The sequence below is a fragment of the Electrophorus electricus genome, chromosome 19, assembly GCF_041902795.1.
Source record: "Electrophorus electricus isolate QZ-2024a chromosome 19, ASM4190279v1, whole genome shotgun sequence".
NCBI lineage: Eukaryota > Metazoa > Chordata > Actinopteri > Gymnotiformes > Gymnotidae > Electrophorus > Electrophorus electricus.
Window position 1 is genome coordinate 15,258,831 of NC_137515.1, and position 23,670 is coordinate 15,282,500.

Below are 23,670 nucleotides of genomic sequence, written 5' to 3' on the forward strand. Positions count from 1 at the left end.
TGTTTTTTTATTTTTTTTATTTCATTTTTACAAAACAACAAGGACTACCAAAAAGTTAGCCACTGGAACGGATAGCTTTGTTTTGTTTTTTTTGTTGATGTTCAGAACACATTTTCACACTGTCTTCAAAGCACGCGTTCAAAAAACAACAACAAAAAAAAAAGTCCTATGGGTACAGTCTTCCGTAATGGATATCAAAGGACAAACTTGTTCCACGTTCTCTTCTGACCACAGCAGTCACCTACTCCAGTGGTGGGGGGAGTCAAAGCTAGCAGGTTCCTGGGCTGGCACAGGTCCAGATTGCCTTGCTGGCTGGTTGACAACACACGTTGTGCTTTGTATTTTCTGTTGCTCTCCAACACAACAAGAGTGCAATATTATTTATGCATTCAAAAGTACTGTATACATTTGTACAAAAAGAGATTGGCACATTCAGACAGTAATGTTCTTTTATATTGGACCTTTTAGCGTGTTTTACTTCTTTTCTTATAAATACAATATATTTCTTCTTTCCCTGTATCTGGACCCCATGTAAAAACCTTAAAGAAAAAAAATATTTACAGTGACAATGAGATTTAAAATGGCCCCATGAGAGTCATAAATAACAATAACAATAACAATAATAATAATAATAATAACAATAATAATAATAATAATAACAACAACAACAACATAATGAAAAGTCCGTGATTTGCGTGTGGTGAGGCAGACAATAGGTCTGAGTACTCATTCCGCTCTCTACAGATCTGTTTTTTACTAGGCAGAGAGTACACTGAAGAAACTCAAAGATGTTTGTTGAAGATCTTTTTTTCCCCAACTATCAGCATTCCCTTATCTCATCTCCTGAGAAGAACAAAAATTGAAGCAGATTAAAGATTTGGATTAAGTAGTAATATAATTTTTACATCGCAAAATACACACTGATAAAATGGCCTTGCACAAAAATTTTTTAATTTTGGCTCTAATCTTCTTTTGTACTGCAAACTCAATGGGAAGCACGGGAGAAGCAGCTGAGTTGAGTCTTCATGGATTATTTACTTCAGCACATATCTGGAGGGACAGATCAGTGTATGAGCTGAGAAAATCCAAGACCGTAAAGCTCAGCCTGCTTCTTGGAGTCCTGCAGGGTCCATTCCCCAAAGCTACCCGGCACATTTCCACGCGCTCTGTCCGGCTGGTGAGACAGCACTGAGAAAGGGGGTAACCCAAAACTCCCTCCCCCAGGAACACACTGGCCTCTTTTGTGTGACCTGCTTTTAAAGTTCCCAGAGGGGTAACTTGAGCAGGGGTGAGATCTGAAGACAGAGGGGTCTGTGATTGAGGATGGGTGCACACCCTTTCTCCCCATGTTGGGACTCTTTTGCTTTGGTGACTGTGATAGGTGAGAGGGTGCGTCGTCTGGCTAGCCTGGGACTCTGTACTGCTGATCAAAGCTCAGCACAGACCTCATTCTACAGCATTAATATGGCACAGAGACATAGAGTTTGCCAGGATCTTTGATTTTATAATGTCATTTACTAATTAATACCTAAATAGCTAGTAACCTGACAGTAACAGGAGTAAACTTCACTAATTACTCCTCACTACAATAATCTAGTCAGTAAAGTGGCAGGATTTAGTAACAAATTTGAGTAAACAATTTAGTCAACTAACTAGTAGTCAGATTCATGAAAACAACAGTATACTGTAATAATTGATTACTTTTTGCTAAGATAATAATTACTTAAATATTAATGAAAGCACTATAAGTGTTACCATTTTCTTTATAGCAAAGCTTATGTCATACATTTTTCACAAAAAGTAATAATAAAATAATAATGTTCTGAATGTACTGAAAAGTGCAACAGACCTGAAACGATAAATCAAGGCTTTTAGAGAAACAAGCATAGATGGTCTAAATCACTTGCATGTCTAATGTAGTTTTTCATAAATGGTTGGAAGGAACTATTGACTGATTGAACTATCAGACCTTACCTGCTGCATATGCAGAGGCCCTTTACTGTACTAAGAGCTCCACACTACACTCAGATAGAAACTTTTAGAAATCTCAGCCAATTCTGTCTCCATCCCAAGAACAAAAAAGGAGCATTTACTGAGTGTTTTCATCTGTGAGAAGGGTTCATGATTAGAAATAGGGTTGGGGAGAGGGCAGTTCCTGCAAGGAGGCTACAGTGTTCAGGATAATTTCTGAGTGTTGCAAGCTTCACCGATGAATTTGTCCGAGAGCTAGTCAAGAGAGACCATGGCCGTAAACTTACAGTGGTCTGAAAAAGTGTTTGCCCTCTTCCTGATATCTTATTTTTTGCATGCTTGTCACACTTAAATGTTTCAGATCATCAAACAAATTTAAATATTAGACAAAGATAACACAGGTAAACACAAAATACAATTTTTAAATTTAGGTTTTTATTATTAAGGGAAAAAAAATCCAAAGCTACATGGCCCTGTGTGAAAGAGTGATTGCCCCCTAAACCTAATAACCTAATAAGGGTGGTTGGGCCACCCTTAGCAGCAACAACTGCAATCAAGCATTTGTGATAACTGGCAATGAGTCTTTTACAGTGCTGTGGAGGAATTTCTGCCCACTCATCTTGGCAGAACTGTAGTAATTCGGCCACATTGGAGGGTTTTCAAGCATGAACCGCCTTTTTAAGGTCATGCCACAATATCTCAATCTGACTCAGGTGAGGACTTTGACTAGGCCACTCCAAAGTCTTCATTTTGTTTTTCTTAAGCCATTCAGAGGTGGACTTGCTGGTGTGTTTTGGATCATTGTCCTGCTGCAGAACCCAAGTGAGCTTCAGCTTGAGGTAACAAACAGATGGCCGGACATTCTCCTTCAGGATTTTTTGGTAGACAGCAAAATTCATGGTTCTATTTACTACAGCAAGTCTTCCAGGTCCTGAAGCAGCAAAAAAAATCACACTACCACCAACATATTTTACAGTTGGTATGATGTTACATTTCTGAAATGCTGTGTTACTTTTACACCAGATGTAATGGGACTTTTGTCTTGTCAGTCCACAGAGTATTTTCCAAAAGTCTTGGGGATCATCAAGGTCTTTTCTGGCAAAACTGAGATGAGCCTTTATGTTCTTTTTGCTCAGCAGTGGTTTTTGCCTTGGAACTCTGCCATGCAGGCCATTTTTGCCCCGTCTCTTTCTGATGGTGGAGTCATGAACTACTGACCTTAACTGAGGCAAATGAGGCCTGCAGTTCTTTGGATGTTGTTGTGGGGTCTTTTGTGACCCCTTGGATGAGTCGTCGCTGCAATCTGGGGGTAGTTTTGGTCAGCCAGCCACTCCTGGGAAGGTTCACTACTGTTCCATGTTTTTGCCATTTGGGGATAATGGCTCACTGTGGTTTGCTGGAGTCCCAATGATTTAGAAATGGCCTTATAACCTTTTCCAGACTGATAGATCTCCATTACTTTGTATCTCATTTGTTCCTGAATTTCTTTGGATCGCAGCATGCTGTCTAGATTTTGAGGATCTTTTGGTCTACTTCACTTTGTCAGGCAGGTTCTATTTAAGTTATTTCTTGATTGAAAACATGTATGGCATTAATCAGGCCTGGGTGTAGCTAGAGAAATTAAACTCAGCTTTCCAAAGATATGATAAACCACAGTTAATTTATGTTTTAACAGGTGGCGCAATCACTTTTTCACACATTTGTTTGATGATCTGAAACATTTAAGTGTGACAAACATGCAAAAAAATAAGATATCAGGAAGGGAGCAAACACTTTTTCACACCACTGTATATTGCACAGAAAACAAGTCTATCTCAGAATCCTAAGTCTCAGGTTGCTATAGAATGCTTAAATTCTTTGTGATGTAATCTTCAGGTCAATTTCTTACATCATTTCTTTTCCGGCTGTTTCCGTGACCTCGAGATCCTGTTGATCCTCGTGATGAAGAGCTTCCTGTTGTGGAGCAGTTGCTGGACATCTGACCACGTGGCAGGAAGTTGGGCTTGTGGTAAGGAATCAAGTCATCATCTGTGGAGTGACACATTTAACTCATCAATCAGTTCTAAAGCATTGAGCTTTGGACAATAAGGAAAAGGGGAGATTTACATAGCAACTCTATTCATTAGCTTTAGCTATTCAAGTTTTTGATGGAAGACAAAAAATTTAAGTCAAAATGGATTTTTCCCTGGGAATATCTGAGCCTCTGTGTGCTGCATATGCACTGTGTAAATCAGTGTGTCCAGCAAACATGCAGTGCATGGCCATGGTGTACAGATGGAGCGTGTCTGTGCAATCGGTCTTCTCACCATCCTTCTTTCTCTGAGCTGAGATCTTGCGGTTGGGTGTGCTGTGCTCTCTTCTCTCCATGGAGGACATGTAGCCCCCCTCCCTGTCTGGGGCTGTCTGCCCTCTCTCTAGGCCTGACTCATCCTCAGGTGGGGGTTCGGGAGGAGGGGGCAGATCTGGCGAGATAAGAGCTCCGCGTTAGCAAAACTGAGTGGTCGGACATGAGCTCATAGCTACATCAAAATATACAAGCTCATGAAGGATGACCAATGTGTTACACACACACACACACACACACACACACACACACACACACACACACACACACACACACACACACACAAGAAGATTACACAAAAAATAGGTGCTCTCACCTCCTTGAATGATGTCTCTGCGGTACTGGCCACTCTTTGAGGTCTTCTTTTTCATCCTGGCCTTCTGGGTGGGAGGGGTCTGCACATCCCCTACAGATGTTCTCGCTCGCACTATGGAATGGGATTTTGATACTGACCTAAGCATTGAACACACACTGATCTTTGGGGTTTTATTGTCATAGCCCCAAAAAGCAATAAAGCAAAGATGTTTTACAAGTGCATGCGCACACACAAACACACACACACACACACACACACACACACACACACACGCACACACATGCACAACACACACCTGGTGTGTTAACATTGTCTGCACTCTGTCCCGTTCCTTGGCTCACATCCCGTCTGTGTGTGGAGCGCTGTGGTGTACTGCTCTCGGGAACCTCTGAATTGGCTGACAGGTTCTGATTGGTCTGCGTAAGGGGGGGGCTGGGAGCCCGGGGAATGGGCACTGGTCCACACGGCAACCGTCTGTCAACATCAAATATGACTGCTCAATTACAGCTCAGCAATGACTGCACAAACAGACATCAGTTATGCGTCACTCGGGCTCACGCAGCCCTTACATGCTCTGTTTTGATGCAGACTTCCACCTGCCGAGAAACTTCACAACAGTGTTGTCAGAAAGCCTGTGTTTCACAGTAGGACACAGCAGCTATAAAAAACAGGAACTGGCTGAGGGATCAATTATTCATAAGGCACATGTCTCCTAGGCAGGAACAAAGGAGCAAGTGGTGAAAACACCTCCAGAGAGAAAGAAAACAAATGTATTGCTGTGTCATGGTGGGGTGACGGGTAACGAATTCTCTACAGGCCGCTGTGATATATAGATGCGGGGAGGTGAAGAGCACGTCTTCGGTCTGACACCCGCAATATCTTGCCAGGGCCACGTTTGTATGGTTTCTTCCAGTTAGCAAACCTTCCATTTTTAGTTTGGTTAGAAGAAAGCGTCCTCACCGTCCTGCCTGGGTCTGTTCCGGGTGGGGCAGTCGCGCAGTGTCTTCCCTGGGCGAGGGCGTGAGGGTAGCTGTCGACTGGTGGCTGTAGGAATTGGTTGGGGAAGCGGCCTCTCCTCTGGGAGGGGGCAGTGGCTCATCCTCCGATACTCCATCCATGAGGTAGGTCCTCTCTGGGAGTGGTGGACACCAGTCCTCCTCATCAGAACTGGATACCCACGGAGAGAGAGGAAGGGTAGCGAAATATTAGTGTCACACTCTGTAGACACACTCTACACACTCTGTAGACACACTCTACACACTCTGTAGACACACTCTACACACTCTGTTGACACACTTCACACTCTGTTGACACACTCTTCACACTCATTTTCAGCCTTTTTTTTTTGGACAGCGGTAACAAATGTGTTTAGTTAAACACTTATACAACTGATTTCATGAATGATATTTAACACTCCATTGCTATACTTTTGGTTGAAGTTAAGTGCCGTGGTATGTCACCTTTGTCTGTTCGACGACTGGCCTGCGTATCACTTTCCAATCTGCCAGAGCAGATGGAGGAGGCATCCATGGCCCCTGGCTAACTACGCGGTTTGGGGCTTCAGCAAAGAGCAGTCCATGTCGGAGAGAAATGATGACGACTTAATACTGAGCCTTTCTGAGTGACAATCAGTGCTGCACCCTGAGGTGTTCACATACCACTCCGTGGAGCTTTGATAGTGAAAGACTTGGGTTGAAAAGGGAGCTAGCTTTGCAGGCGTGGCAGGAATTTGAACTGTGCTGCTAAACTGTTGTGTGCCAGAGCTACGAGGTTAACAGTCCAAATGAAGGGAATGAGAAAAGCTTTGGTGGTAATGCAATAACCAGGACCAAGCTCCTCTGAAAGTACCAGAGGGCTCAAGCAAAGGTCATCGCCGTTTATCCTCAAGTTCATCGCAAATTGGAGAACTTCACTGTAGGCTAGTAATGGAAATTGAGTTTGGCCGGGCGGCCGGGCAGCTGTGCGTGCTAACATGCTGAATGATCCTGTTCTGCTCAGGGGGAAGAACATGAGAAGGTCTGTACCTGCTGCTAGCTAATGACATTACCGCTGGCCTGCTGGAAGGAGAAGGATAGGGGCCGGTGTCTGCGCTATCAGCGCTGCTCATCTTGCCCTTGTGGATGAGCGAGCCAGGCCCGCTTAACGGCTACAAGTCATACGCCTCACTTCCTCCACGGGCCCTTTGGGCAGCCATTCAGGTAGAGTGGCAGCAAGAGCGATGATTATGTGTTTAACCTGTCACCACTCACGCGCACACACAGCGCACACACAGCGCACACACACACACACACACACACACACACACACAGTGCCTGCGTTCATGCCGCTCAGGGACTGGCATGAGTCCCTCTGCCAGCTAACGGCAGTGTAATGCGATATTGGGTAAGGAAGAAACAGGGGCCTCGAAGCCTTAGACCCATGCTATGCTCCTTGCTTAGGGAACAGGCCGCAGGCCAGAGCAGCGGCCAGCATGTTGCTAATGTTGTTAGCTGCCAAAGAGAGCCCTGTCAGGGCCAATAACACACACCAGCAGCACGGCTAATGGAGCAGCCTTTCCTGGAATAGGCATGGAACATTAGAGGCTTTCTGAGGCCACGTCAGCATATTATAGGCTGTCTTCTCATACGTTTTCAGCCGGCTGACACACTGGCCCCTGCAAATTCGATAAGCATTATATTTGAATGTCAAAATTCAAAGCACCCATGGAAATGCAGTTTGAAAAAGAATTGTCCATATTAAGCAAAACCCTGTGCAGAAGTAATTTAAGAACACTGTAGTGCAGTCATTATACCCCAAAAATCCATTTCTAAACTCTGGGCACAAGATTCCTTGGCTTGCAGTAGCTTAAGCCTTGGTTAAATAGCGTGCTATGTGTGAATACATATTTATATGATAATTTACTCCAAGAGGAAACTTAAGACTTAAGACGAGATCTGTAATGGAAAAAAGAATGATTGTGTGTTTGTTCGTGGCAAGCACATAAGACATGATCATAATGGAGCTTACCCCATTTCCTCGATGTGTTCGTCTTCATCTTCGTCCTCATCTTCACAGTGCTCTAACTCTCCAAGGGAGGGTGGGGGGGGCGACGGCTCCGTCCAGTTCAAAGATGGAGTCTTCACTGCCTTCCCCATTGACTTCTGCTTTGACTGCTTAGCTACAGAGAGGTTGGAGAGGCGCCGTCAAGAAAATAATGGTGTTTTGGTGTTTGATGGCATTTTTCGCCCATCAAACAGGAGAAACAATGGCAGGTGTTTCGAAAGCACGTCACATCAAAACAGATCCAGCACAGATCCGACACAGAAAATGCAATCAACGTATCAATCAACATATCAATTGGATGGGAGCGAAAGGAACTTTTAAGGTCTCTTAACCTATACCGTTATCAGCCTTGGAGCGGTCCGGCTGGGCATACTGCACGTTTGAGGTCCCTGGTTGGTTAATCCAGTGGCCACCATCCTGGTCGGGGCTGCAGGGCACCTGGTTAGTGAAAGGCATGATGGGAGTGCTGGCGTAAGGTGTGGTGTGCTGGGAGTACTGGGCCGTAAAGCTGCGCAGGTCTTCAGCGGCGGGGTCGATGGTGCTATAGATGGGGCCCTCGTTGGAGCCAGTGCTATACTTCTCAGTCTGGTTCAGGTAGTTAGAAATCCCAGCCTCTGTAAGAGCAGGGATTAGAAATGGATTAGAGATGATCTCAAATTAAACTTGGGGAGAAGTATCAACAAACACTAATGCACAGAGCCAGGAGATGTTTCATGTTGACTTATCAAAACCAAAGACTTTATCATGTGCCTTGGGCTATCAGTAGATGCCTGTTATTGTACTGATGTACAGTGATCTCTGAAGGTGCCTTTGCTTACCGCTGTAGTATCGCTCTGCTGTGTCAGGTTTGGAAGTACAGCAGTTGGCTGATTCTTTGCCATTATGAACAAGATTTGTAGTGGGCCATGAATCAGCCAGCCAGGGGTAGTTCCCTATGTTAGAACCCAACACACCAGGCCTGGAAATAAGAAAGAGGGAGGTCATTCAAATGCAGGCCAGTATCTCCTTGGTACTCTGTTCTTGCATTCTTTACATTCTTAACTATGTACTGAGTCACTTGCCTTCCATTTAGTCCCGAGCCTTCTCCATGAGGAAAGCCAACTGTTGGAGGGATAGAGGCAAGACAATAAACTCTTCTTAAGGTTAGCTAGTTATTTAGGTTAGCTAAGTATCTCAAACATCTTCATTTTGGTTGTTGTTTTTTTTTTGGGGGGGGGGGAGTCTACCTGAGGGTGTGTATGCAAATGAAGCTGTGTAGTGACTCAGTTCCTTTCTCTTCTTGCGTCTGCAGTATATCCACATGCTGAAGCCCATGAGGATTACCCAGCATGCTCCACCAATGCCTGCGATGAAGGCAGGCTGTTTCACCACGTCTGTAATCTGCTCTGCAAGACTCACATTCTGATCTGAGTCACTGCCTTCAGCTGATACCCCAGGCTGCTCCGCTTGCAACTCTGAGATTGAGAGAGAGAGAGAGAGAGAGAGAGAGAGAGAGAGAGAGAGAGAGAGAGAGAGAGAGAGAGATATATTCAGAAGGCTCACATAAAATAGAGAAGATAAATATCCCCCTTTTCTTATCAAAGAACATTTTTTTTGTTTCTTGTTATTTCTACACAGCAACATGAACCAAAAACAACAACCGTTTTAAAGAGAACATGCAAATTATAATGTTTGCATTACTGTCAGTACAGACAAATTGATGGAGGCTGTGAAAGTTTGCAAACAAAATTACTGTTTCAGCTTTCACTTAACATGTAGACCATGAATGAGCAACTCACAGTACCCCACACTCTCTTCCTGTATGGCCCATGGGTCGGTGTATCATTGTTGTTTGATTTCTGGATCGAACATTGACTGGTTGCATTCAAAGTAATTTATTACTGCAATTATGCACTAATGGTAGACTTACAAAGCGCAGGTACCACTGGCCAATTGTAGCTACCTGCGTGCAGTCATTGTTTTTGTGGAGGTACATTTGATAAAGATGAGCAATATAAAGAGAAAAATGACCATGGGGACTGTAAATTTCAGCCGAGATTGGAGGCAGGTGACCTTTTTCCGGAGTTCAAGGGGAAAGCGGCGGGCTTGGAGAAATCTGCAACAAATGGGTTTCCATTGTGCCACTAGCCACAAAGAGAAATACACCAAGTACCCTGTGAAAGTAGGAGCTGAACTGAATGAACTGGAAGTTAAAACCCAGCAGCAGCAGACACCTTTCACTAAAGCAACAGTGGGGTATAATCCTGTCTACAACAGTGGGCAAAAGTCCTGTCTACAACAGTGGGGTAGAGTTCTGTCTACAACAGTGGGGTAGAGTTCTGTCTACAACAGTGGGCAAAAGTCCTGTCTACAACAGTGGGCAAAAGTCCTGTCTACAACAGTGGGCAAAAGTCCTGTCTACAAGAGTAGGGTATAATCCTGTCTACAACAGTGGGGTAGAGTTCTGTCTACAACAGTGGGGTAGAGTCCTGTCTACAACAGTGGGGTAGAGTTCTGTCTACAACAGTGGGCAAAAGTCCTGTCTACAACAGTGGGCAAAAGTCCTGTCTACAACAGTGGGCAAAAGTCCTGTCTACAAGAGTAGGGTATAATCCTGTCTACAACAGTGGGGTAGAGTCCTGTCTACAACAGTGGGGTAGAGTTCTGTCTACAACAGTGGGCAAAAGTCCTGTCTACAACAGTGGGCAAAAGTCCTGTCTACAACAGTGGGCAAAAGTCCTGTCTACAAGAGTAGGGTATAATCCTGTCTACAACAGTGGGGTAGAGTCCTGTCTACAACAGTGGGGTAGAGTTCTGTCTACAACAGTGGGGTAGAGTTCTGTCTACAACAGTGGGCAAAAGTCCTGTCTACAACAGTGGGCAAAAGTCCTGTCTACAAGAGTAGGGTATAATCCTGTCTACAACAGTGGGATAGAGTCCTGTCTACAACAGTGGGCAAAAGTCCTGTCTACAAGAGTAGGGTATAGTCCTGTCTACAACAGTGGGCAAAAGTCCTGTCTACAAGAGTAGGGTATAATCCTGTCCACAACAGTGGGCAAAAGTCCTGTCTACAACAGTGGGGTAGAGTTCTGTCTACAACAGTGGGGTAGAGTCCTGTCTACAACAGTGGGCAAAAGTCCTGTCTACAACAGTGGGGTAGAGTTCTGTCTACAACAGTGGGCAAAAGTCCTATCTACAACAGTGGGCAAAAGTCCTGTCTACAACAGTGGGCAAAAGTCCTGTCTACAAGAGTAGGGTATAATCCTGTCTACAACAGTGGGCAAAAGTCCTGTCTACAACAGTGGGCAAAAGTCCTGTCTACAAGAGTAGGGTATAATCCTGTCTACAACAGTGGGCAAAAGTCCTGTCTACAACAGTGGGGTAGAGTTCTGTCTACAACAGTGGGGTAGAGTCCTGTCTACAACAGTGGGCAAAAGTCCTGTCTACAAGAGTAGGGTATAGTCCTGTCTACAACAGTGGGCAAAAGTCCTGTCTACAACAGTGGGGTAGAGTCCTGTCTACAACAGTGGGCAAAAGTCCTGTCTACAAGAGTGTGGTAGAATCCTGTCTACAACAGTGGGCAAAAGTCCTGTCTACAAAAGTGGGGTAGAGTCCTGTCTACAACAGTGGGGTAGAGTCCTGTCTACAACAGTGGGCAAAAGACCTGTCTACAACAGTGGGGTAGAGTCCTGTCTACAACAGTGTGGTAGAGTCCTGTCTACAAGAGTGGGCAAAAGTCCTGTCTACAAGAGTGTGGTAGATTCCTGTCTACAACAGTGGGCAAAAGTCCTGTCTACAAGAGTGGGGTAGAGTCCCGTCTACAAGAGTAGGATAGAGTCCTGTCTACAACAGTGGGGTAGAGTCCTGTCTACATCCGTGGGGTTGAGTCCTGTCTATAACAGTAGGGTAGAGTCCTGTGTACAACAGTGGGGCAGAGTCCTGTCTATAACAGTGGGGCAGAGTCCTGTCTACATCCGTGGGGAAAAGTCCTTCCTACAAGAGTGGTCTTAAGTCCTGTTTACAATAGTAGCGTAGAGTCCTGTCTACACCTTGTGCTGCTTCATTTGGGCTTGGACTGAAATGTCACTATGTATGATCAAGATTGTGATCTTTTGGTGATTCAGTGGGCAAATGCTTTGAATCAGTGTCATTAGCTTGCTGTGTAGTAACATGACAAATATGTTACAATTAAGATTAAATTCAGGGAAACCTAAGACAGGAAATAAATGACTGCTGATATTTTATCCGCACTCTGGATAGGAATACAGATGTCACTGATGCATGTTCCTTACTGTCACAAGAACTATTCACAGCTCATTTGTGGTTATTAAAGATTGAAATTTGCATGAAAAATTAAGTTATAAAAGATGAGTAAGAATCAGACTGTATGATTCTTGGTTAATTAGTCATTATAATGGGCAAATCCAGTTAGGGAGTTGACTGTATAAGACTAAAAATCTGTACACACCCTAGAGGAGACTAAAATTCACTACCATTAAAATTGGCATGCATGATGTACACTTTAACATGAATTCATGTACATGCAGCATCTATGGTAAATAAATCTAGCATAAAAAGTAAACACATGTTTGCTATTTCAGTAGGCACTCACTGATCATCACAGAGACTGGTTGGCTCCGGGTGCCCACTCCAGCAGTGGTCACTGCTGCTACCTCCACCTGGTAGAGCACGCCAGGAAGTAGGCCCTTCACCAGGGTGTACAGCAAGCTCCCGTCCACCGTCTGGTTAATGTGGTAGCGTGTTTGAGAGTCATTTCCCAGGCACCATATCTGAGAAGCACACCGCACACCAGTAAGCAATCATTCCAAGCAGCTTCCAGACTACTGTTACACTGTTATACCCAAGTTACTCCACAGGACCGTAGCATTAAAGGAGTCATGATATTAGACCAGGTCAGCAATTGTTGAGAAAGACAGGTGGCCATCATGATTTAGCAGTTTCTGACTAGGGCATTGGTATTTAAAATATTCCAGTGGATGGTATCCCATACCACATTATAATCAAAGATGAATGAGAAATGTATTTATCTGCCTTTTATTAGTAATGCTATGTGGAAATAAAAGTGTAGTGAAACAATGTGAACTAGATGTATAAAGGCCGTTATACCCCTCAAGTAGAAATCTTTTCGGCTGCTCCATTCAGTTTTGTACCTGAATTGCAAATCCCCTTACCCTGTATTCTTGGATCACTCCATTCTGCATCTCAGCGGGGGGAGGCTGCCATGAAACCCTGATGCCGGAGCTGTTGCTGAGTTTGACTGCTGACACAGTCACGGCCTGAGGAGGGGCACTGGGGACTACCAAAAGGCAAAATTACAAACAATAAAAAGTTGCTCTTGGTATTCTTTTGAGAACTTTAAAACCATAAAACTTTAACATTTAAACTAATGTTAAAAATGCTTTGCTAAACCTAAAGTAACTGTGAGGTTGAGGCTCACCCTCTTCGGGCGTTTGGAGGGTCAGCAGGTGGCTGTCCATGCCCTGGAACTCATTGAAGAAGGGTCTGATTTTGACCTCGTACTCAGTGCCTTTGAGCAGGTCGACGAGGACTGCGCTGCGTTCAGGCCCGGCCTTCACGTCTTGCTGGAGCCAGGAGCCTCCTACGGGCCGGTACAGTAGCCGGTAGCCCTGAATGTACTGGGACTGCCGATCAACCTGTGATCAACCAGAGATGCACCTCAGAGATAGCACCTGGCAAAAAGTGTCTGTCCTGAACGCACATCTTTTCTCTCTGTACAAACAGGCAATGTCGGTGAGGTTGTGGATAGACCATTATTCATGGTTCATTGTTTAGTAGTGATAGCTGCAGCATTTAGGCCTGCTGGTGTGTGTGAGTAAATATGGTGTGGGGACCGAGAGGGTGGATGTGGTCAGTACTCACGGTCCACGTGAGCTGGACCCTGGATCCCGTTATTAGCACAGGCTGCTGCAGCTCGACGGCCACCTCCCCCAGCTCACGCTGCACCTGCCTGTGGTCCACGCCCTGACCCGTCGGACTCACATCTAAACAAACAAAACATCACAAATGTAGCATGAAAGGGCCAGGCCGGGATTCTAGACCCGTTTACATTTAAAGCATCTGGCAAATGTTCTCATCTCAAACAGCTTCCATATTTACCAGTATGACAGTAGATGTGCTCCCCTGGGAATCAAACCCATGATCTTAGCGTTACAAGCAAAATTTTGATCTTCTTTACCAGATGAGTCATCAGTGCCAAAGACTAGCTTCAGCACATCTTAAAATCAGCACCGTTCAAAATAATCAGCCCACTTCAGACTGCTAGTTTCTTTTTAGACATTTTTTTACAGGTGCAATAATGTGCATGAGCATCCATAGTGATGAGACAGCAGACTGCCCGAATACACACCCTGTGTGCGCACTGGCTCCGAGATGGGACTGGGGTCACTCAGGCCGTAGGCGTTGACCGCGCGGACGATGAACAGGTAGATGGTGTTAGGAGAGAGGCCACCGACCGTGTGCTTCTCAAGTCTCACCAGATCTGCCACTGTCTGCCACGTACTGCCTGCAGACTGACTGCACAACAAAACACAGAGCACCTTAAATAACCAAAGGACCAATAGGCCTGTTCATTCAATTTACATTCTGCCTTCAGCACTACAGAAGGAGCTGCCAGCCCTGAAGGAAAACCATCCTGAGATGTGAGTACAGTTAACAGTTAAGCCACCCATCTAACGTTTGGGTGTAAAATCACAACACACACACTGCATCCATTCTAGCGCTGCCTAGTCATTTTCAGATTCAGAGTGATAGAATGTGTGTGTGTGTGTGTGTGTGTGTGTTCAAACAGAAACTGTCAGTGTTGTGGCTGTTCATCTGTGAGCCTGGAGAGACCTATTACATGCTCTGCTGAAGGATGTAGGCCCATGCTGAGGTAGCGCACTGCTGTGTTCCTGGATATGAGCTGTGTGATGACAGGACTATTCTTAGCTGGGCTAAGCTACATGCGCCCAGCAACCACATCACAGGCTGCCAGCACTATGCTGATGGGACTTCTTCACACATATAAATATATATATAGACACACACACACCACTTTATTGGAACATTACATTAACGTTTATTTATTAGAACCATGTTGGAGATGTACAATTAAAGAGTGGAGTCAAACTGCTGCCATGTACAGTTTTTATTAGCTATCCTCCAACTCCTCATCAACAGCCTGTTTCAGCGTTAGTTAGTGTTGGATCTTTGTCGCGGGCAGACCACGCTCAACCAAGCACGTGCAGAGCTCTGCAACCCCGCTGTGCCTGATACACTCCTGCTGCCAAGCCACTGCTCTGGCAGTGACACTGCTATGTTGGGGATGATCTGCCCCCAGATAATATCTGTTCGGCAGTGGCCCCATAGGCCAGGTGCCGACCAATGGAGAACAGGGTAAAGACAGGCTAACATATTGTGCAATGATAACAGGTTACAGACTGCAATTGTACACCTGTAAAATACACAGATAAGATTATATATATTCCAATTTCACACCTATGAAATGTCCCTACTAATGCCTCGTATAGGGTTTACAGAGAGGACTGGTTCCTAGTGCAGGACACGTGTGTAGAGGATGACACTGAGTATATAACGGTGAACGGACGTGTATTTTGCGGTGTGTTACTAGCTTCCTGGAACAGAATCCTACAAAAATGAAAAGGAAATGGCAATGATTCTGATTGAAACCAACCCACACTTGTAATAATGAAAGGGCTTTGGATATGAATTGAGGAACATTCCCAAACATTTGGGAATAATGAAGGATCATAAATTGACTTTGCTTCAAACTCAGAAGAACTCATTTGTGAGAAAGGATGGCCAAGACTGCATATATTAGAAGATCAGTTCATTTGGACTAGTAAGACGGCTCCACTCTACCGTTACTTCATCCAGAAGCTTGGAACATCCTGTTTTGCTTCATTGCTCTTTCTTTGTCAGTGAATAATAAAAATGGGAAGCAAGCCATCATGAACATGGCCAGCAAAACTGGCGGGGCAAAGTTTAATATCTTATTTCAGACCCATCTACACATGATAAGCACTATTGTAAGTCACTCGAGCAAGAGGATCTGGTGAATGCTGTAGAAGAGAAATGATGCAGTGAATCCTTTAAGCATCACATTCAAACTGATTCCTGTAGGCATTCATTATAAGTTAAAGCAACCTTGAACAAAATGTGCTTGTAAAGGGCCCAGTTAACAGTAACTAGGTACTGGGGTAGATAATCTTTGTGGTTGTGAGACTTGGAATGATATCTATTACACTGTTATTGTGTACTGTAGGGTTTTTCTTGCATTACCGCATGTTTTTGTACTATTTTTGCTTTTTAGTGTTTTGTATGTTGTTACTGTGCATTGCTGGCTAGTTTGCTGTTTTGTATTGTACATGCACTGGCAGCCTGTGGGAACAAAATAAATTTCCCGCTTGGATATAATAAATGCATCACATATCTGCAGAGTCACTGCAGTATGTCCTACAGATAGGGGGCCTTGTTATTGCACATACAATGATATTCATTAAAATGTGTATGGAAAAAGCGATCGAAGAGTAGCATTCTTACCGGCTGAGAATGTTGAGACAAAGGACTAGTAACTGGCTCAGCTAACAGAAGATTCTCCAATCATGGTATAAATGCCGCATGAAAAAAACTTTTCACACATGCCTACACTGCTCTTCCACCAAAAAGATCAAAAGTTGATTGGACTCATATTACCGAATCCAACCCCAACCCCTGCAACCCCATAAAAGAAGTCATGAATTTTAAGCGCGTGCATCTGTCCAACGGAGCAGCTCCACTCCGTGTATCTTCATTTGTCTGCGGTTAAGCAGCGTCTTTGTTCAGCGCGGCCGTCGTGCGGGCTGCCGCGTCCCCAGGTTCAGTCCGCCCCCCACGGCCATTCCCAGCGTAGACGCAGCCCCCCGCCCCGCACTCGCGTGGAGGCCCAGCAACACCGAGAGGCTCATAAATATTCAACCTATAGCACCTCCACAGCACGCCCATAAATCCAAGGTCACTTTGGCTATCAGCAAATGCACAAGTTCTGACGCTCTGCTGCCCACTCCTCTCCTCTCCTCCCCTCCCCTCCTCTGCCTTTTCTCTGCTGCTCTCCTCCTTTCCTTTCATAACCTCTCGTCTCTCCTCCTCTCCCACAAGAATGCATATAGATAAGAAAGCGCTATCTCCTCCTTCATACAGGCACGGTCTCTCGCTCTCTCTCTCCCTCTCTCACACACACACACACACATCTGGGCATTCCGTAAATCTGAGTGGTCTCACGGCAAGGTGTAAGGAACTTACCCTTGCTCTCATTGTTCTTCCATATTCCAATTATTACTATTGCTTCATTCTCTCTCCCTCTCCCCTCAACTCCTCTCCCTCTCTACTTCCCATCTTCTACCCTTTCTCCCTCCACTCCATGTCCCACAGCACCTCAGGAAAGAAAATATTATTGTAAACACTCTATTCAGCCCCAGAGCACTCTATAAAGAATCAATTTTGGGTCGTGTGGCACTGCAAACCACTGCCCAAGGGGCCATGAAGGGGAGTGAATTGTGTGTGTGTTTTGGTTTGTGTGTTTGTGCATGTGTGTGTGTGTGTGTGTGTGTGTATGGCGTTCACAAATTAATCTAATTCTATTTTCTGCTTCACAAACTGACAATGCTTTGAGGGAGGCTATTCCACAGTTAATGGTAACAAATACAACACAAATACAATAGTAAAAAATACAACAAATAACAAAACAGAATACAGGATTATACAGCAGTGAACAGCAACAAAGCATGTGTGTGTGGTGTCTGTGGTGTATGTTTTGTCTGTGTGTGTGTGTGTGTTTGCTGCTCAGTCTATATCGCGCCCTCTGTAAGCCTCCTCTGAGAAGCCCAGATTTCAGCTCTGTAATTAGAGGTAGCCCCATTTTAGCAGGCTTACAATAGCCTAAAGAGCTGTCCGGGTGGACTGGATTTGAATTCATTAGCATGGCACATTTCAGTCCCTTGGTCTGGTTGAGAGACCAGAGCTACTAACTAACATGTATAAAAAAACAAAACATGCAGTGGTCGGATGCTTTACGCGCAGGTTAGAGATCACTCTGAAATGTGTCAGCGCTGCAAGTGAAAGAATGAGAAAAAAGAGTCGGGGGTAGAGAGGCAGGGAACAGAGGGTCAAGGATAGGGCACCCACAGGGCTGTCACGCCTGACCAGCCTCAGTGACACACTGACACTGAATTAATAAAAAATGAAAAATGTCTCACAAGAGCTGCCTCTCACGGGAGGTGCTAATATCCAGCAGAGAGGAGGAGAGAGAGAGAGAGAAATTGAGAGGGAGAGAGAGAGATAGAGAGAGAGAGAGAGAGAGAGAGAGAGAGAGAGAGAGACCCTGGAATGCATGAGGGAGTGAATAAACGGACATGTAGAAGAGAGAGAATTACGAGTGATCCTCTGTAGGACTGCTTTCATAACACATGTCTGTGAGTGTGGGTGCTGGTCAGCCTGTATGTGTGTGTGTGTGTGTGTGTGTGTGTGTGTGTGTGTGTGTGTGTGTCTGTTCATGTGTATATGACAGAAGTCTTTGCCTACCGTATACGCTGCACTCCTTACCTGAACGCCTCGATGATGTACGAGGTGACGGCAGCTCCACCCTCATGAGCATTGGGTTGCCAGGTCAGGGTTACACTGTTCCGGGTAACATCCGTTACCACAGGCTTCTGGGGAGGGCCAGGCAGTTGGTAAGGTTCTGACGCAGGAGACACAGCCATACCTCCACTCTCTGCAACACACACACACATGCACTGAAAGACTCATGCTTTTATTCTGTATTCTGAATGTAGCGTTCCTTACATTCGGATGCTTGATGTTTTTTTCTAAAAAGGTTTTCCAGGGGTTAAGGCCAGGTTTTATCTGTTTGGAGAAACGTGACACCAAGGCATCCGTTATAAAGGCATCCGTTATATTTCAATTAAACCAGTCCAAGTTAAGGTGTTTCCATTCTGTGCTGCACAAACTGATAATGGCAATGTTTGCGGGAAACTATTGCACAGCTCACGGTAACAAAAACAACACATTACCAAAAAACGTGACAAGGATATATAGTGGTAAAAGAGTAGCAACAAAATGTGTGTGTGTGTGTGTGTGTGAGTGTGTGTGCGTGTTTACCTTTCACAGTAAGTACTCCACTCCAAGTTGTCTCGCCACTTGCGCTGGAGGCAACGCAGGTGTAGACCCCGGAGTCGGTTTCCTAGCAACAGCATGATCAGGGTCAGCCTCTGTGTGGACACACTACCTTTCAAAGCCTCACGGGCATGCTGGCAATCAGATAAATCTCCACTCCTCAACTTCCACCGCCCTCCACTATACTACAACACCACATACCAAGCGTAGCTACCATGCGTCATGAAGGTCACTGGACTGATAGGAAGCCTCCCATTTGGGGCCAGACAGCCCAGTGTAAATCAAGAACATCATCTCCACTTGTATAAACACTATAAATATTATGGAGCCAAATTCTCATCATTTCCAAAGTAATGGTGCGTCTTGCCAAAACACACACACACACACAAAAAATGACCGCACAGGAGAGGACGATGCTGGGCTCCCACGTAAGGACTAGCACAATACCATCACCAGGGTGGTGAGAATCCTGGAGTCAGATAAGTCAATGACTTTGGCCAATGACTTTGGCCCATGCATCACAAATCTCTCATTGATCAAAACGTCTCAATCAGAAGAGCGCTGACTGGTATACTGCAAGGCTTTTGGCAGAAAGCTCACACTAGCAATGCTATTGAAGGAGTATGGGATAGAGTATGTGTTCAAAAAGGAAGTCAAAGACTTGGGAGAGGTGTGGAGTGGGGGGGGGGGACTATAGTTGAGGTGAGGACAACAAAATGTTCACTCCCAAGCTGGAGGGCCAGATCAAGACTGAATCTGCTTACAGCAGTGGAATGAACAAGTGAACAGAGTGAACAAGTCAGAATTCCCTCTCTGTCTCTCTCTGACAAATACCCAATAGTGCTGACAGCTCAGGGGAGCCACTCATAGCTCTGAGTCACACACACGCACATACGCACACACACACGCGCACACACACACACACACACACACACACACACACACACACACACAACATATACACACACGCACACACACGCACACACACGCACACGCGCACGCACACACACACACACACACACACACGTGCACACGCGCACGCACATACACGCACACACACACACAACATATACACACACCCACACACATGCACACACACACACACACAACATATACACACACACACACACGCGCACACAACATATACACACACGCACACACACGCACACACACACGTGCACACGCGCACGCACACACACGCATACACACACACACACAACATATACACACACGCACACACACACAACATATACACACACAACATATACACATACGCACACACACGCACACACACACACACACACACACACAAAACCAAAACAAAACCATACACACATATCTAAACATATACATCTGACGCCATATCGCCAGTAACATTACAGGTTGACTTATTCTGGAGCTCAGACACATGACTTGTGCATTTAGGTAACTGTGCTTGATTAAACACTGCATCAGTGTCACACCATATCTCAGCTCCTTAGACTTATATTATTATATAAATTATTTAAAAAAAAATATTTCAGCATCCTTTGGCAATGTGGAAGCATGTGGTAATGCATCCTCAGAGCTATTTTGGCCTGAGCTGTCAAAGTCTCTTGGGAGTGAGAAAGGGAGTGAGATGGAGTGATAGCAGCAGAGAGAGAGAGAGGCAGGGAGAAGGAGTATGTGAAAGTATGTGAGACTTTTCCCTCAGACTTCTCGGACTTTTCTACCAGTTAACTCTACTGGCCAGACCCTGTCCCTGGTGGCTGGTGGAGCACTGGGCACGCTCAGTTGGTATCTGCTGATTACTCATGCTTGGCAGGTCCGAACATTACACATACGGTTAAAAATGCATGAGTGGAGAGGCAGCAGGGAGATGCAGAGTTTTCCAGCTCTCAGGATCCTCCCCCACTTTCAATTTTCCCTCACTCTTTTCCACCATTTTCTCTTCCTCTCCTAACTATCTGTTCTTTCCAGGTTACGGATATTAGCCCTGTTTCTTTGGCCGTCTCACTGCCTTCAGACCAGAGGGCCACAGACTCTTCTGCTGAGCCTCATCACAGGCCTCTCTCTGTCTGTGGGTTTTAGCCTGTCAGCGTGGGACTCCTGCACTCCTCTCTCAGACTGGGGCATGCAGCCATCTGTGGGAACTTCAGGGTGCGTTCCCCTCCTGGCCGTCACGAGGAGGGCGCCGGAGGCCAAAGCCAGTTACGAACCAGACAGGGACGGGCTCGCTACTCCTGAACCCCAACGAAATCTCCTTCATACGCGAAGAGAAATCCAAGACCTCTTTTAATACAGCACATGCGGAACCTGAGAGAAAGGTCCTACTCTGAAAGCAGTGACTGTCGCAGTCAGAAAAACACACACGTGTGTGTGTGTGTGTGTGTGTGTGTGTGTGTGTGTGTGTGTGTGTGTGTGTTTGTAGTTTCTCCAGAACAGAGGATAATCAGAGAAACGTACTGGTTACCATAGATAACAAATCAGGGTAGCAGAGGGTGCAGGAGCTCATAAAGATTACATGACCTCACTCTCCTTCTATGTCCCTCAATGTTTCTCTCTCTCTTCCTCTCTAGGACTGGATGAGCATTTAATTAAAGGCTCAGCGATCGTTAATCTTTCTGGGCCACAATCAATTAACCCATCATCGTTGCCCACTGTGGTGCCTGCCCCCCCCCCCCCCAGGTGAAGCACACAGAAACACACAAACACACACACCCACACACACACACACGCACATGCCTGCCCACACACGCGCGTGCGCACACACACGGGCATGGACAAACGATCCCAAGCACGCACACACGCGCAGACACCCTAAGGAATAGATTTCATTAAGCCGGTGCTACTGCCGGCAACAGTACATATACAGTCATTACTATCATAATCATCAGCCTTCTTGTACAAGGCTGCAGCTCGACAGGCAGGGTCACCCGTGAACCACGCCGAGCAGATTCTAATAGCAGCCCTACATATTAAACACTTCTGTGTGCTGTCAGTTTAAACACCTCTCGCCTGACCCCATCAGAGACTGGAGTGCCGCGCTACACACGCAGCACTCGTGTTCTGTCTGTACCTTCTGTTGCTGTGTGAGACTCGCACAGAAATGCTCTCTGAGGTGAAGCAAACAGAAGACTGGCAGATGAGCTGATCCATAGGCATATATTTGCAAATACAGCACAACAGCATATGGTGACTGTCAGATGAGACATTTAACAATGAAACTTCATGAGCTGAAGGGGATTTGATTTGCAATGTCCCATATGCTACTATCTTCATCGTATTACCCTTTAAAATAATAAAGTATTCATATAGCACACAGATACACACACACACACACACACACACACACACACATTCACACACATACACTCTGCAGAGTACCTGCAGGGCTATGATTTGTAAAGTGCCATTCTCCATTAGGTTGATGCGCTCATCATTTCCCAGGATTCTTTGCCCATCTCTCTCCCACTGGATACTGGGCAGTGGGTTTCCCATCACGTAGCACTGCAGCTGGGCAGTTGCCCCAGGTGCAAGAGTCTGATTGGCTGGGCCTTGGCGGATGATGGGTGGCACACGGTCGGATGGAGCTGCATTCAAACAAACATATGCATAAGACCGAGCACCTCTATTACTATTAAAGCCTTTTAAAAGACCATTAAGACTGAGAAAAGACATTAAATATATGTATGTTTATATACATTGTATATATATAGGGCCTACTTTTTAAAAGTACTTTTAAATGCATTATGCAAACTGTAATTGAAGACAATTTGAATAGAACTTTGGAAACACGCGTGAGAAAAGAGATTCAACATGCTGCATGTATTCCTCTTCAGACCTCCTCTGTTGACTGCCAGTCCATGCTGGGAGGAAGTATCCCTAAATGAGCTCTGGACCAGTAGATTTTGGACTGGGACTGTGTGATGGAGCTGAGATGAACTTGGATGGATGGCGGTGATTGTCAGACGATGTCTGCAGACCTCCGGGTCGTAACACGTGTGTGCCCGCCTCATGCCGAGTGTGTGGTGAAGCAGGGCTCTGGCGCGTGAGCACGGGGGCCAATGGCACTGGATGCACCAGGTCAGCAGGTCTTCACCACGGCACGCCGTGAAGGTCTGTTACTGCTCCGAGAGCAGTGTGAAGGGTTGACACGCTCCACTCGAAATAAATTATTTACTGATTGTTTAGCAGCAGACCCCCACAAGTTTACCTAAGTTCGTAATAAATAATTCACTTGCTGGTTCCTTCAGTATGTGGCGTTCTCTCCTTCCCAATAGAAGACAGGGAAGAAAGTATGGTAACTTCCATATATACACTTTATCTCTTAGAAGCACAAGAAGATGAGAGCTATGCGGCTTAGATCTCAAACTTACATAAGATCATATTCAGTGTCTTCACAGTCAGTTTGTACTGGTGTAACACTCTTTAGGCTGTTCTGAACACGTTACATCTTTTTAATGAAGCAGAGAGAGTTCTGGAACACTTCACAGTGCACAGAGGGAAATTAAGGAAGTGAACGCTATTGTCTGGCAAGGGCAGAGCCGGTCAGCTCTGGGAAATGCGCTCACGACCCCGCTGCTCAGATTAAGCTCCCCCTTAGTGAGAAGGGTCAGAGAGGAAGGGAGAGAGAGAGAGAGAGAGAGAGAGAGAGAGAGCGAGAGAGAGAGAGAGAGAGATGGAGGACAAAGGGAAATATAGAGAGTTTAGTTTTGGTGGACTTTTAGAAACAAATGCGAAAGGTGTGTGTGTGTGTATGTGCATGTGCATCTGGAGGTGAAACTCCAGATAATAATTTTGTCTTCCAGCATTGAGTGGTTTATTTTGGTTTAATGTTGCGGCACTG

General features: G+C 45.4%; 1 protein-coding gene across 2 annotated transcripts in view; it reads right to left on the minus strand.

Annotated features, from left to right (window-relative positions):
* robo3 (roundabout, axon guidance receptor, homolog 3 (Drosophila)) overlaps positions 1-23,670 on the minus strand; it is a 119,566-nt gene continuing 95,896 nt past the window's right edge. For both annotated transcript variants that reach the window (XM_081702262.1, XM_081702263.1), the window contains 19 exons: positions 22,209-22,414; positions 18,828-18,909; positions 18,273-18,441; positions 14,041-14,207; positions 13,554-13,675; positions 13,111-13,327; positions 12,845-12,969; positions 12,265-12,442; positions 8,900-9,127; positions 8,735-8,774; positions 8,492-8,631; positions 8,012-8,287; positions 7,638-7,788; positions 5,592-5,798; positions 4,927-5,105; positions 4,632-4,742; positions 4,278-4,433; positions 3,860-3,999; positions 1-843 (listed from right to left, as the gene is read on the minus strand). In XM_081702262.1, the coding sequence (XP_081558388.1) occupies positions 832-843; positions 3,860-3,999; positions 4,278-4,433; positions 4,632-4,742; positions 4,927-5,105; positions 5,592-5,798; positions 7,638-7,788; positions 8,012-8,287; positions 8,492-8,631; positions 8,735-8,774; positions 8,900-9,127; positions 12,265-12,442; positions 12,845-12,969; positions 13,111-13,327; positions 13,554-13,675; positions 14,041-14,207; positions 18,273-18,441; positions 18,828-18,909; positions 22,209-22,414 (2,906 nt within the window). In that variant the 3' untranslated portion in view covers positions 1-831. The remainder of the gene's footprint in view (positions 844-3,859; positions 4,000-4,277; positions 4,434-4,631; positions 4,743-4,926; positions 5,106-5,591; positions 5,799-7,637; positions 7,789-8,011; positions 8,288-8,491; positions 8,632-8,734; positions 8,775-8,899; positions 9,128-12,264; positions 12,443-12,844; positions 12,970-13,110; positions 13,328-13,553; positions 13,676-14,040; positions 14,208-18,272; positions 18,442-18,827; positions 18,910-22,208; positions 22,415-23,670) is intronic.